At 47.0% G+C, this 13,566-nt stretch overlaps 1 protein-coding gene across 1 annotated transcript in view; it reads right to left on the bottom strand.

Annotated features, from left to right (window-relative positions):
* Positions 1 to 13,566, bottom strand: part of LOC138480805 (cysteine-rich hydrophobic domain-containing protein 2-like) — a 455,363-nt gene that overhangs the window by 245,930 nt on the left and 195,867 nt on the right. The window contains exon 3 of the mRNA XM_069612551.1: positions 8,993 to 9,148. Coding sequence (XP_069468652.1) covers positions 8,993 to 9,148 — 156 coding nt within the window. The remainder of the gene's footprint in view (positions 1 to 8,992; positions 9,149 to 13,566) is intronic.

The following is a 13,566-nucleotide window of genomic DNA, read 5'->3' as shown; positions in this document are numbered from 1 at the left end:
AGTGAGTGGAAACAGTGGAGCGGGATTCCCTTTGGTCATCACTCCCCGAGTCAGTCCCTGTGAGACACAGTAATTGTTTTTTTGTATTGCAATTCCAGAACCTCGAGAGTCACAATGGCACTACAAGTCCCAGGAGCACCTGTCCCTGACAGTTTGTAGAGCCAACTAATTTCTAAACCTAAATGGTTAAAAAAAATACATGTACGCACATGCTTGGGAAGAAGGCAGCTGTTGGCCGTGTGTTGTCCATGCGGTCAGATGAAAACGCTGCACCCGGACACCTAGCACACACAGGCATCCGTAGAGTAACGTGATCACTCGCAAAAGAGATTCCAAGATAGCGCTGATGGAACGCTTCATATTTGAAGCCGCTGAACTGACAGTTTAGTTTAGTTTCTTTATTTATACCGCACGCCGAACCCGGAGGTAACTGGGTGCCGGAGACTTAGAGGAGGTTAGAGTATAGACATACAAGATAAAAACAGTAAGTGCAGTTGACCGGGTTACATGGTGGTCGAGAGGCAGACGTAGGATAAGAGTACATTAATTGGTGTGTCAGACAGTGGTGGAGTTTTTGTTGGAGAGCCAGGGCTTCGCTTTTGCTCTGAAGGTCCAAAAGGAAGGTTCTGCTCCTAGGTTCAGTGGTATAGTTCCATTGTTTGGCAGCTAGGACCGGGCAGCTGGAGCCGCCTGCTTCTCTTTTTTTTTTTTTTTTTTTTTTAAGGTAGAATATGGGGATGGATAGACAGTGAGAGTACAGCGTTCTGGTTTGTCTGGTTGAGGTGTGTTTGTTGAACTTGTCTGCCAAGTATTTGGGGGCTTCCTTAGATAGGCATTTGTGGACGATGACGAGGGATCTAAGGGCGATTCTGTCTCGTACAGGGAGCCAATGGGCATCTTGTCTGAAGCTGGAGATGTGCGAGTACCACGGGATACTCAGAGCCACTCTGAGGGCATTATTCTGCAGCATCTGCAGTTTGTTCAAATTGCGTTCTGAGGTGCCAAGAAAGAGTGTTGCAGTAGTCAATTGTTGAGAGCACTAGTGCTTTGGCTAGTGTAATGCAACTGGAAGACGAAAGGAAGGGTTTGCAGGCATTCATGAGCTTATTAGTATATGCTGTGGAGGAGGCTGTGGCGTTCACCTGTTTTTTGAGCGAGAGTGTGGAATCTAGATAGACCCCTAGAGTTTTCATTTCTTTGGCCACAGTGATTAGGTTACTGTCTATGTTGATAGAAGCATAACAGGGATCCAGTTTCTTTAGCCTTGGTTGGGAGCCGACGAGAAGCTCAGTTTTCTCGCCGTTGAGGCATAAGCCGTGTTCTGCCATCCAGGCTTGGATCTCCAGGTAGAGGTTGTTGATCCGTATGGAATCCTCTTCATAGTAACCTGATAGGGTGATGAGAACCTGGGTATCGTCCGCATAATTTGTGTATGTGACACCCAGGTTATCAAGGCGGTCGAACAATAGCTTTGTGAAGATATTGTATAAGGTCGGCGAGATGCACAAACCTTATGGGACGCCACCGAGGATGGGGTTGGGGCGGGCTGAAGCCCCCGGTGAGAAGACCCGGGTGGTTCGGTCGGCTAGGAAGGATTGGACCCAGGCGGTCGCCTGGCTAGAGAAAGCAGCTGAGGCCGTCAGATGTTTTTTGAGGATCTGATGGTCGACGTGGTCAAAGGCTGCAGAGAGGTCAAGCAGCAGGATAATGGCTAGATTGCCCTTATCCTTTGCCTCGTCCATGTGGATTTTTAAGTCCAGGAGGGCTGTCTCTGTTCCGTACCTTGGTCTGAAGCCAGATTGTCTAAGGCCCAGGAGGGTGTTCTCTTCCAGATGCTTCTGGATTTGCAGGTATGCCTCTCTATCTAAAATCTTTAGGATGTAAGGGACGGTGGTAATTGGCCTGTAGTTGGTTGGGTTGTTGGGGTCTAGGTTAGTTTGTTTTTTTTTAGAAGGGGCATGTCCCAGGCCTCCTTGCGGCTGCTAGGGACTGAGCTCGTTTTGAAGGAGGCGTCGATTAAGGCTCTTATGAAAGGGGCCAGGTCGTTGGCGCCTTCCTCGGTGATGGGAGCTGGGCAGGAGTCCCCTTGGCATCTGGAGGGCTTGAGGCCTTTGATGATGCTTTCCACTTCTTTCGTTGACACCGGGGTGAAAGAGAAGGGGGGGCATGTTGGAGTGATAATTATTATCCAGTGATAATAAAAGTCAGTTTATTAACTACCGAATACAACAGTACCAGACCGCTAATAATTACTTAAGGACCCAACTATGGAATCAATGGAAAACTGAGCAATCAGTAGTCTCAAGACAGGCTGAGCAAAAGGAAACCCAAGCCTGGAGCGCCTTTCAAACAAACCGCAGGCCCAGCTGCATAAGTGGAGCTGAAGGCCAGGGAGGCAGGCAAGCTGGGTGCAACAAGTCAGCCAATATAAAACTCAAACAGGTGACCTGCTAAAGACGTGAGCTGGGAAGACTCTTGGTTCGTCAGCATTAGCCTGTGGGAATGTGCAGTTGGGAATGGCGAGAGAGGGTTGTACGTAAAATGATTGCCCCATATAGGGATTATTGTAAAGCCTTTGGTTACTCATAAGATGGCCCGTATGAAAGAATATTTGGGACAGGCAAGGTTAGTTCACATGCTCATGTTACCTGCATGTATTGACTATTTCTGTGTTCCTCATACATGCTAGTGTGTACTCTGAGAGGTTCCCAGGGAGGAGTGTAGAACTTTCCAAATACCAAAATGTCACTATTAGAGCGCAGACTCATTTTGGGGTATTGCCTGGTTGCCCTAGGATGAGGAATGTTGAACAAAATTGGGTGGGGTCCTCTCCATGTCATGCTTGGGTGATTGAATTGGATATGCATTTATGGCTACAATGGATGGCGTCCACACAGCCTATTATCGTGGCAGTGATCACAGCAAATAGTCTCACAGTGCCATACACCCGCTGACAGGGCTTCCCACTCGAGACGGTGAGGTGGTCCCATTGGTAATCATATAGGAGGAGGTGGTGCTCGCTGGGCCTACAATAAACAGCAACATACAAGCAGTGGCATAACACAAAATGTGCAGGGGCCCGCATTACGCCAGTGCATACAAGATCGGTTTGAAAATTGAACTGCAAGTGTTCCATGGTAGGAAGACAAAATATTCTGCTGCTATTGGTATGGAGTGTCAGCAAGCAGTCAGTTGAAAGGAAAAGGGGTTTCTTAACCATCAAGGACCACATCGACACCCTTTCTCCAGCCTTGGACGATTTCTGCAATCACTTCTATGCCACTGGAACTGTCACTTCCCCCTTATGCACTCTGTGTGCCCCCTTCTAAAGAAGTTAAAAAAATTGGTGACAAGGCAGGCGCTCTGTTGCCAGTCAAGTTTTCCTGCATTAGCTTCTCCTCCAAACGCACGTTTCCATCAATCTTCAGGGAGGCTGTGTTTCTTTGCTTTTTCAGGCGTGCCTTCTAAAGAAGCCCTCGGCCGAGCCTTGCTCTCTGGCTAATTATCGCCAGATCTTCATCAATCCTTTCCTAGGCAAACCCTTGGAAAAGCTGTCCATATCCCGGCTTAATCTACATACTGAATCTGTTGGTTGCCTCCATGACCACCAGCCTGGCTTTAAAGCTGCCAGAAGCACAGAAACTGCTCTCCTGAACACCTATTAAGGCTAAAGGCTCGGGAAGATAGCTCAGGGGCAACGCGATCGTCTTGGAACAAGATGACGTGGGCATCACAGGTTCGAACCCCGGGTTTGCGCTTGTTAACCTCTGAGTATTAAGCGCGTTATAAATAACCCATTACAATAACAAAAATTACAAATTACTTGCTCCCCAATCTTCACTCTAATCTCCCTTCTGTCCTCATTCTCCTCGATCTTTCCTCTGCTTTTGACACAGTCAACCATGCCATCCTGCTCAGTCGCCTCTGCAACAACCTTGGTATTACTGATCAGACCCTGGCATTGTTAACCTCCTTTCTCACCGACCGATCCTCTCAGGTCAGACTGGGGTCTTTCCTCTCTTCTATCTCTCTCTACTTGTGGTGTTCCCCAGGAGTCTAACCTCTCTCCCTGGCTCTTCACCCACTACCTGGCACCTTTTGCCCACTGCATCGCTACATTCTGCTCCATTCTGCTCCATTTTTCAATGTTATGTTGATGACACTCAGCTCGCTTTCATGCTTCTCTCAGCCACCTCTGCTTCTTCTCTCATACCAGACTGTCTGGCCGCAATTCAGGAATGGTGTGCAGCCACTGATCTCTGCCTTAATGCCAGTAAGACATTACTGATCGTACCTCTTTGGGATATATATATATATATAAATATATATATATATCTCCTCTCGCCCACCACACCCCACCCAATCTGGGTCCTCTTCCTGCGAGGCGATGAACCTTGGTCTCATCTTCTACTCCACCCTCTCCTTCTCTTCTCACATCTCTGACGTCTCTAAGAAGTAATACCATCAGCTGCACCTCCTCAGAGGTATATTTCCTTTTCTCACTTTTCCCCCAGAAGCTCACTGTTTCCAGAGCGTTGGTCCTCTCTAGGCTGGACTATTGCAACAGCCTCTTTCTAAAACTCCCTGCCTCTACTCTTTAACCTTTACAACTTATCCGTCCTGGGTCTCAAGCCTAGAGATCGTATCTCTTCAGCTCTGAAATCTCTCAACTGGGTGCCCTTAGCTGTAAGGATCAAGTTGAAGACCCTCTGCATTGTCCATAAGGCTTTCTGGGGCCTAGGACCGCTCTACCTCCAACTTTCTCTTCCAAAACATCTTCCTTCTCAAGCTCTCTGCTCATCCACCGCCAACACTCAGAGTCAGACGCTTTTACAAGCAGAGAGTTGGGGGCATATCTATCACCTCGGCTCAGGCCTCCCTCTAGAACGGCCTCCCTGCCACTCTCAAAGTTGAGCAGAACCACCTCCTTTTCTGGAAGCAACTGAAGACCTTCCTTTTCGCTTCCACTTTCTCTCTTCCACTCCCCTGCTGACGCACAAGACTGCTCCGCGCACTGGTCATCCTCTCAACTCTGGCCCAGGCTCCTGCATGTCCAGTTGCCCTTGCACTGCCTCCGGGCTCCCCAGCACTTAAGGGTCTGTATCTGCATCCCTACAGTTCCTTCTCTCTGCACCTATGAGCCACCCACTGGCTGCATTTGTGAGTTAACTGCACTTCCCCCTTCCACTCCCCCTGGCACGTCTCCCCTTCCCTCTTCCGCACTTGCGCGATCTGAATGACACAAGGCCTAGTAAGAGCATTATTTTGTCCTCCCTTTGTTTCCCCCGCCTTGTCTTGCAGCGCCTAGAAACACTTGTGTACAGGCGCGTTATAAATGCCACATCATATCATATCATGTAGGCTACGGAAAAGGCTCCTAGGCAGATTATTTTCACAGAGGTTTCAGATAGTGAAACTTCTCTTTTTAAGATCACCAATTTGCTTTCTTCTAGCAGTCACTCTAAGCAAGCCTCTTATCTTGGATTTATTAGTGGCATTGAAATAGTGGATCCCTATTTTTTTTTATCCTCTCCTTATTCCCCATGGTAATTCTGACTCTCAGTCTCTTTCTAACCTAGCCAATCGTTTCTATTCCGTTTTATGGCTGGTGAATCTTCCTGTGGTCTTCCATTCCCAATATGGTGTCCAGCCAGCCTTAAATTGGTTCTTTACAATTCTGCCTTCATACCCGTTTCCTCTCTTCTATCATTCCTTCTTTCGGTCTAAAATGTCACTTTTATGCTGATGCTCACATTGTTCTTTCCTTGCCCTCTTTCCCTGATCAACCTCATGCTTCTGTCCCTGCATCTACTATTAAATTGATTCTGGCCCAGTCTCTTCGCTTTCATTTCCTTCTTAAATGAATTCTCTTCTTTCCTACACATTCCCCTCAGGACAATTCACTGCTCCTTTTATTTATTTCCACTTTTATTGTTTCTGCCTTTCTTCTGTCCGCAATCCGGGCATTATTTTTTATTGTGTCCTTTCTTTACCTTCTCTGCTACTATGACCTTTTCTAATGCTGGTCTTCTGCCTCAATTTGTCTGCCTGCCTAGGCTTTCTCTCTGCTTCAAACCATTTTCCACTCTATTAGCCATCTTCTATTTTTGCTCCTGCTCATCTCTCGCCCCTCTTTTTAGTTGCTCTATGTTGGCTCTCCTCTGACTTCCTTCAGTTTTGCTACCCTTAGCTTAAATCTTGTCCCTTAACTCCTTCTCGTTGCCTTCGGCTTACTCTTCTCCTCATCTACCCCACCATTGGAGCGACTCAGTTTCCATTGAGGAGCCTCTTCCGGGTTCTTGGGATTTCCCTTCTCTGGTCTCAATAAACTCCTCTTCTCTGCTCTGCTCCTAACTCCGATATACTGTCCGCGAATCATAGCGTTAGTTTGAAAGGCCTCACCATCCTCTCATTGGCTGAGGCAAACTTTGAAATTGATTGTTTAATTGGCTTCCTATTAAAAGCCAGGGGAGTTAAGTCTTTAAAAGGCTTGCTGTCATTTTGTATTATTTCAGTTTGTTTTCCTGTGTAGGAGCTGGTGTTTGCCCGCTGCTCTGCTCCAGACTTGCCTCCTGGCAGTCTGTTTGTTTTGCCATTTTCTGGTGTTGAAAGGTCATCACAAAGGAGGGAAATACCTCTGGTAAGTTTCCCTCTGTGCAAAAGCATTTTTCCTTTGGAGAGGGAAAATTAAGTATTACTTTCTTTAAAAACTGTACCAGCAGGAAACAGAGAAAACTGTTCTTCACAAGCACTGCTGCTGGCAGGGCCTAGGGATAGGCCTTTTCTTAGGGGATCCACACTGGTTGACAAAAGGGGTCCCTCGGGATGTGCTAGTGTTTCCCCACGGCATATTTTTTACTGAATCCCTGAAAGAAGTTCTGGAATCTGCTACGGATTTCTAAACCTAATGCATCTTGGGAGATGCAGTCCCAAATTGGTACCTGGTAGTTACCAACTAGGTGCTCTCAGGGGATTCAGGAATAGTTCACGTCTGGTCCTGCCAGTCCTACTCCCAGGTGGATTGAGGCTGAATGCAATGTTGGGAACGTGACTTTTTTCACACCCAATGAATTTCCCCACATGCCAGACTAAATCAGTTTTGCTACGGTGGAGGTTGATTGTATGTACTGCGGCTGAGATTCTGTAAATATTCAGAACCTTTGTCCCTGTAGGCACTGTGTGTTTGGGTTTGAATGTGTAATTATGGTTGTAACCCACCAAGCATTGACAAATGTGTTGAGGACGTGATCTCTTTTTCAGAGTGGTCCAAATTTCACTGTTTGTTTCCAGAATAAAACAGGGAGGAACGGAAGGCGCAGGTGGACCTGTAAAAGCTGGGGAGCTCTAGCGGACCAGAATGATGCATTGGCAGGCTTGGGAATGGGGTGAGGGAAATTTGTAATGGTCGGTCAAGATAGAGGCCAATGGGATGGTAATGGAAGATGAGGGAAGGTAATGGAAGGGATGGAGAGAAAGTAGGTTTCAAGCGTCTTACTGGATTTCATGAATGCCTGCACCTCCCACAATTGATACTAATATAGCAAGTGATCATTTTTAGGGAAATGGTTCTGGGGATATCAACTATCCAGTAGAGAGTTGGACAAGAGAATGCTGGAAGGATAAACGAGGATCAGGGACGCTAGAGGCGAAAATAAGAATGCAACTAGGTGTGACTTCATAAAGGGGAGTACAGAAATGTTGGGACAGTTTCTTTGGAAAACTTTCACGTTGGTTTAAGGCTACATTCACTTTGCTGTTTCCTCAGGGACCTTAAGGAACTGGGAATAAGAGAAGAGAGGTTGATGGTGGAAGAAAGAAGATGGAAGTGGCACTATTGTTGCAGTGCTCCAACACAGACCAGAGAGGAGAGGCTAGAAAGTAAGATTGGGTAGAATGGAGAGGGGCCACAGGGAGGAAACAGCTATTCCCATGTAAGAATTGGGGCAAGGGGGGAACCACTGAAACGTGGGCAAGTGCTAGTGGTTTTAAGGGGGTGTATGGTCATCAATACGAGATGCATGCCTTGTATTTGGAAGTGGCAAAAGAGTGGTTTCGGCTAGGTTTCACTGAAGCTCTGATTACGACATTAGGGAGAGATCCTGAAGACATGGGTTATATGAGGCGATAAATAAAACGAGGAGGAATGCGTTTCAGGAATGGTTGTGGTGCAATCCTTTTTTCCTCTTTAACAGACATGTTGAGTTGTGCAAATGGGGTGAAGAAAGAGGACTGTATGTACAGCAATTTCATTGGTATGTGGGCGCTTGTGCACACAGAGATGAGGTCATAGGGGAAGTGGAGCAGGGCTTTGTAAAATCGAAGGTAATATGGGTGTGTGTTGGGGATGACCAATGCCAACGGTAATGTAGCTGAGCAAGAAGAAGGTCTGATTTGACACAATGATTCATACTGGGAAATAATTATCTAGTGTAGGGGCTGGAGCTGATCAAAGAGCTCTGAAAGGTTTGAGAGACAAGGGGCTGGAGATAGTGGTCTCTGGGTCCATTGTGCTGATTGGGAGGGACTGGGGCAGGGTGGGCCCTCTGCTATTAACAGACCATTACTGGAGAGGAGGCCGAGGTCAGACATTGATATGCAAAGTTGGGGTCTCTCAGTTCACAAGATGAGAAGATACAGGAAAACTATACAAACAAAACAGTGTGCAATTTTCTAAATTAGGCAGAGAGATTACTGTGCAAAGAATAAGTGGCCTGGTGGCACATTCAATCCTGAGAAAGAAGCTGCAACTGGCCTTGTTTGGGCACTGAAATAATTCTCTATCGGGGCTCGGGGGATATATAGGTGCTGGAAACCAGAACTGAAAAAAAACACAATGTGTTGCACGACACAGATGGCTTCCAAGAAGAAATTCAGAAGTGGGTTGGAACAACTCAATCAAAACTGCATGTTGCTTCCCTCTCTGTATGGTTCCACGTTCTCTTAGACACAAGATAATCAACCATCCTCAAAAAAGTGTTGAATTAGTACTTACTCTTTTGTTAAGACAAATAACAGGCCACAGGCTGCAACCCAACGTGCAGCAGCAGCAAAGACAGCCACACAGCAGCCATTTTACATTGACTGGCAGATTCTTTTTCAAACATGCATTCACACGGCCAATGCTGGTCTTGAATTCCTCTGGTGCAACCTGCAACAAAAGCAAGGGCTGTAGGTCATTGGTCAGCGGTGAACATTTGCAATTATACATATCCATGGACAGACCAACAAAAAAAGTGAAGACTTGCAATTTTTGATAAAAGCAGCCATTAGTCCAGAACTCACCATCTTTTACAAATATCTCATAAAAATCACTGCTACAGATCTGACAGCTCCAAGAATCAATTATCTTTGGGTATTTTTTGGCCTTTTTGCAAAAAACGTTCCCTGACCAACATGAGTAAAGGGAATCTTGCAAGATAATATATGATAGTAAATTACTCTTGAATACTAAGCAAATGATTGATTTAGGAGAGGATGGGTGGGGTGGGGGCCAGTGGGGTTCTACATCTTGAACGGTATATCCTTGACAAAGAGGTTTACTTTCTATCAAGTCTATGATATGTCACCATGCTACTTACACCTTAGCCACAATGGAAAGGATGGAAAGAGACATCCTCCCAACAATCCTGAACTATAGCACCTTTTGCAAGGAGCTTCTGGATACCCGCCAACAGTGCTGTCTTCTTCAGGGGATGTCTGGGTATGGGCTACTGTGCCTGGTCTTGATGGGTCCGAAAGTTTTACTTCTTCAAAACGTTCTCCTCTGCGAACCTCTACTGCGCCTTCCTCCCACTACATTTCTCTCCTTCTGGGTCCATCTCTGGCGAGATGGCCGATCGTTCACTTTCTCACGTAGCAATGATTACAGTTGATGACTTTACTGTTGAAAGGCTAGGCATGAAAGAGGGTGTTTATTTTATGGCTTGGATACTGCTCTGCAGGTCTCCTGCAGACCACCTATTCTAGCAGCCCATGTTTGCGACTGGAAGTCATTCTCATCCTGGTGTATGGGATAGTCTGTCCTGCTGCCAGATTCATGCCCTTGAGTTCCTAAGGAGTGGAAAGAGACATCCTCCCAACAATCCTGAACTATAGCACCTTTTGCAAGGAGCTTCTGGATACCCGCCAACAGTGCTGTCTTCTTCAGGGGATGTCTGGGTATGGGCTACTGTGCCTGGTCTTGATGGGTCCGAAAGTTTTACTTCTTCAAAACGTTCTCCTCTGCGAACCTCTACTGCGCCTTCCTCCCACTACATTTCTCTCCTTCTGGGTCCATCTCTGGCGAGATGGCCGATCGTTCACTTTCTCACGTAGCAATGATTACAGTTGATGACTTTACTGTTGAAAGGCTAGGCATGAAAGAGGGTGTTTATTTTATGGCTTTGATACTGCTCTGCAGGTCTCCTGCAGACCACCTATTCTAGCAGCCCATGTTTGCGACTGGAAGTCATTCTCATCCTGGTGTATGGGATAGTCTGTCCTGCTGCCAGATTCATGCCCTTGAGTTCCTAAGGAGTGGATTTGAAAAATGCTTTCCAATATCCCCCCTCGGGGTTCAGGTGGCAGGCATGTGGGCATTTCAGTTCCCTTATGTGTCCTTAGATCATCTTGAAGCTCCTGGGGCCTTCATCCTAAAGGGGTATGAGTTAGCCTACCCCAAGATTATTTTCCACTGCAAAGTTGGACCTCACATTGCTCCTCGAGGTAATGGTGAACACTTATTTTGAGTGACTGGAAACAAACTCCATTAGCAACTCGTTCTATAAATGCCTAATCTTTGTGGCCATGACATTGATTTGTAGATTGGATTTGTTGGGGGCTTTCACCTGCACTACTTCCTACCTTAGATTTGTACAAGAGTTTGTGCTTTCCACTTTTCCACTAGTACACTTCAGGTTCATGTTGATTATGAAATTATACTACCTACCTTGCAGTAGATGCATCTACCTATCTCCCTAAGCAGTTGGATACTGGTTGAATGGTTAAGAATCATCTTCACTGCACTTGTACCTCTCATCAGTGTAATTTCCTATTTGTTGTATTTGGGTCAGGACAGTCAAGGAAAACATAGGCTACACTTAGCAGGTGGACCAGATATCTCGTTGGCATACTAGGCATCTAACAAAGACCTGGTATGTTTTAGGATCGCTCCACCAGAGAACAATCCTCTTTACAGACAACCATGACAAGTGAAGCCTTGTCTGACACATTGACAGCTCGCCTCTTACCTTCCACCTTGCACATTTTCCTTCATTCCGCAGACTACAGTTTTGATACCCCTGGCAGGGGCACAGTTCAGGTGGCTTACTTTGGACTTGATTGGTCCCACTTTGGACTTGATTGGTCCCACCAACTCAAGGGGAGAAGTCGTCCTTGCAGGGGCTTCTCTGACAATAAGAATTTGGAGTTTCAGCACAGCAGCAGGGCTTCACTGGGCAAACCAACGGTCCAAGAGTTGCAGCAGGTGTCCTCTTCAAGTTCTTCTTCGGTTCCTTCGTCCAGTGGTCGACTCTGCCTTCCAAGCCAAAAGCCTCGCCTTTTATTCAGTTCTCTCCCATTCATTCCAGACTAGCTGTCAGTCACCCAGCAGGGTGGCTGTCCTTGCCTGACAGTCAGCCGGCCAATCACTACAGAGTTCATTTGGGTCTCCTAGGAGACTAAGCACAGGGAGTTTCGGGCACCTATGTCACTTTCTGCCCACCCCAGACACCCTGGAGCCAGAGGCGGGCTTCACTCGTGAATCCCGCTAAAGGCAAAGCGAACAAAGGGACCAAACCTGGAAAAGAAGACCGGGCCATTTTGACAAAAACCGCACCCTCGGGTGCTTTACTGCAGCTGCGAACGTAGCCCGCAGTAAATGCACACCATTGTAGGTTTATTTTTTTAAAACTATTTTTATTATTTTATATAACCAACACACCAAACATTACAACTTTTAGGACGTTCATAATCAATGTTTAAGCATCACGCTATATAGAGTTTTCTTCCGTCCTTCCCCCTCCCTCCCCACCAACTTGAGCCGTCGCAACCGTGCCATCTACATAATCGTTTTTGGGGATCTCAGTATTTGTCAATTCATCTGAGTCTGCTGTTTCTTGATCGATCTGATGGGGGTGTGCCATTGAGGTCACCCGCTGCCTCCAGGCTATTAGGGGGCCGACTTCCTCTTCTCCCCCCCTGGTGACAGCTTCAAACCATACTGCAGTTTCTGCATCCGCCCATTTCAAGAGGTCCACCCACCATATTTCCACACTAGGCCTGTGGGCTGCTTTCCAGTACATAACAATTCTACGCTTGGCCAAAATATAAGCCAGGTCCTTCATTTTACTGATGTGCTTTGAGGTACGTGGCCTGGGGAAACTACCTAGCATGCATGCCCAAGCAGATCCAACATCAAGCGCCACTCCCCTACTGACCATTTTCATCCTTATTTCTTCCCAGAATTTCCGTACCTCAGGACAGGCCCAGAACATATGCACCTGGGACATTTCTGTATGGCCGAGCCTCCAAACCCGGCAATTCTTCCAGGGGTCATGTAAGCCCTGTGGGTGACATACAGCTGGCTCTGCTGGAGTCTTGCGTTTCGAGACACTTTTTTATGGTACCTCTGAACTCTATCCCACTGTCCCTCCGTCATAGGCTCTCCCATCTCATCCTCCCAGTCATGTCCGAGTTGGAGCAACTCCTTCTCTACCCTTGCCCTCAGGAGCTCATATATCCTAGATATCTCATGCCCCCCTTCTGAGACATCATACATCGTTTCTAGGGTGACATCAGGCTCCACCCCCAACACCGTCTCGGGCCACCTTTCCCTCACCCGTTTCACGAGCCTGATATAAGTAATATATTGACCTGCATGCACCCCTGTCTCTTCTTGGAGCCTAAGAAATAACAGTGCCTCCCCTTCCTGCCATATATCACCAAGGGTGGCCAAGCCCAACGGCTCCCAGCATCTATGGACCGCTTTGAACAGTTGGGGGTCAACCCCGCATAACACCACCAGCGGGAACTGCTGGGAGAGTCGGTCTGTGTTACCCACCGTTCTCCATGCTCTGCGCCAAACTTCCCAGCCCAACTTCAGTAGTCTCCCCATCCCCGCCAATTGAGATTTGTGCAGCCACACTGTTTCTCTCAAAAAGTATGGAGCCGAGGCTTCCCGCAGGAGCCTAGCTTCTGCCGAGGCTTCTGCAGACAACCACTTAGCCACATACAACAACTGACCCGCTAAGTAGTATAGCTCAAAATTCGGCAAATTTATGCCCCCCTTTTCACATGTGTTCTGCAGCTTCCACAGGGCCACCCTATTCCTGGAGTTGCCCCATATGAAGCCCCTGCACATGCTATGTAGTTTAAAAAAAAATCGTCTGGGGATTAAGTGCGGGACATTCACAAAAAAATGCAAGAGCCTGGGCAAGACCACCATTTTGAGCAAAGCTGCTCTCCCCATCATGGCTAGGGGCAATCTAGACCAGAACACCATGCTATTCTTAATTCCCTCAATTGCTTTCTCTGCGTTATGTTTGTGCTCTGTCTCTATCCTATGATAAATGTTTACGCCCAAATACC

Source organism: Ambystoma mexicanum, chromosome 5p (assembly GCF_040938575.1).
Source record: "Ambystoma mexicanum isolate Mex_15411 chromosome 5p, UKY_AmexF1_1, whole genome shotgun sequence".
NCBI classification, from domain to species: domain Eukaryota; kingdom Metazoa; phylum Chordata; class Amphibia; order Caudata; family Ambystomatidae; genus Ambystoma; species Ambystoma mexicanum.
This window is presented reverse-complemented; position numbering and strand designations above follow the sequence as displayed.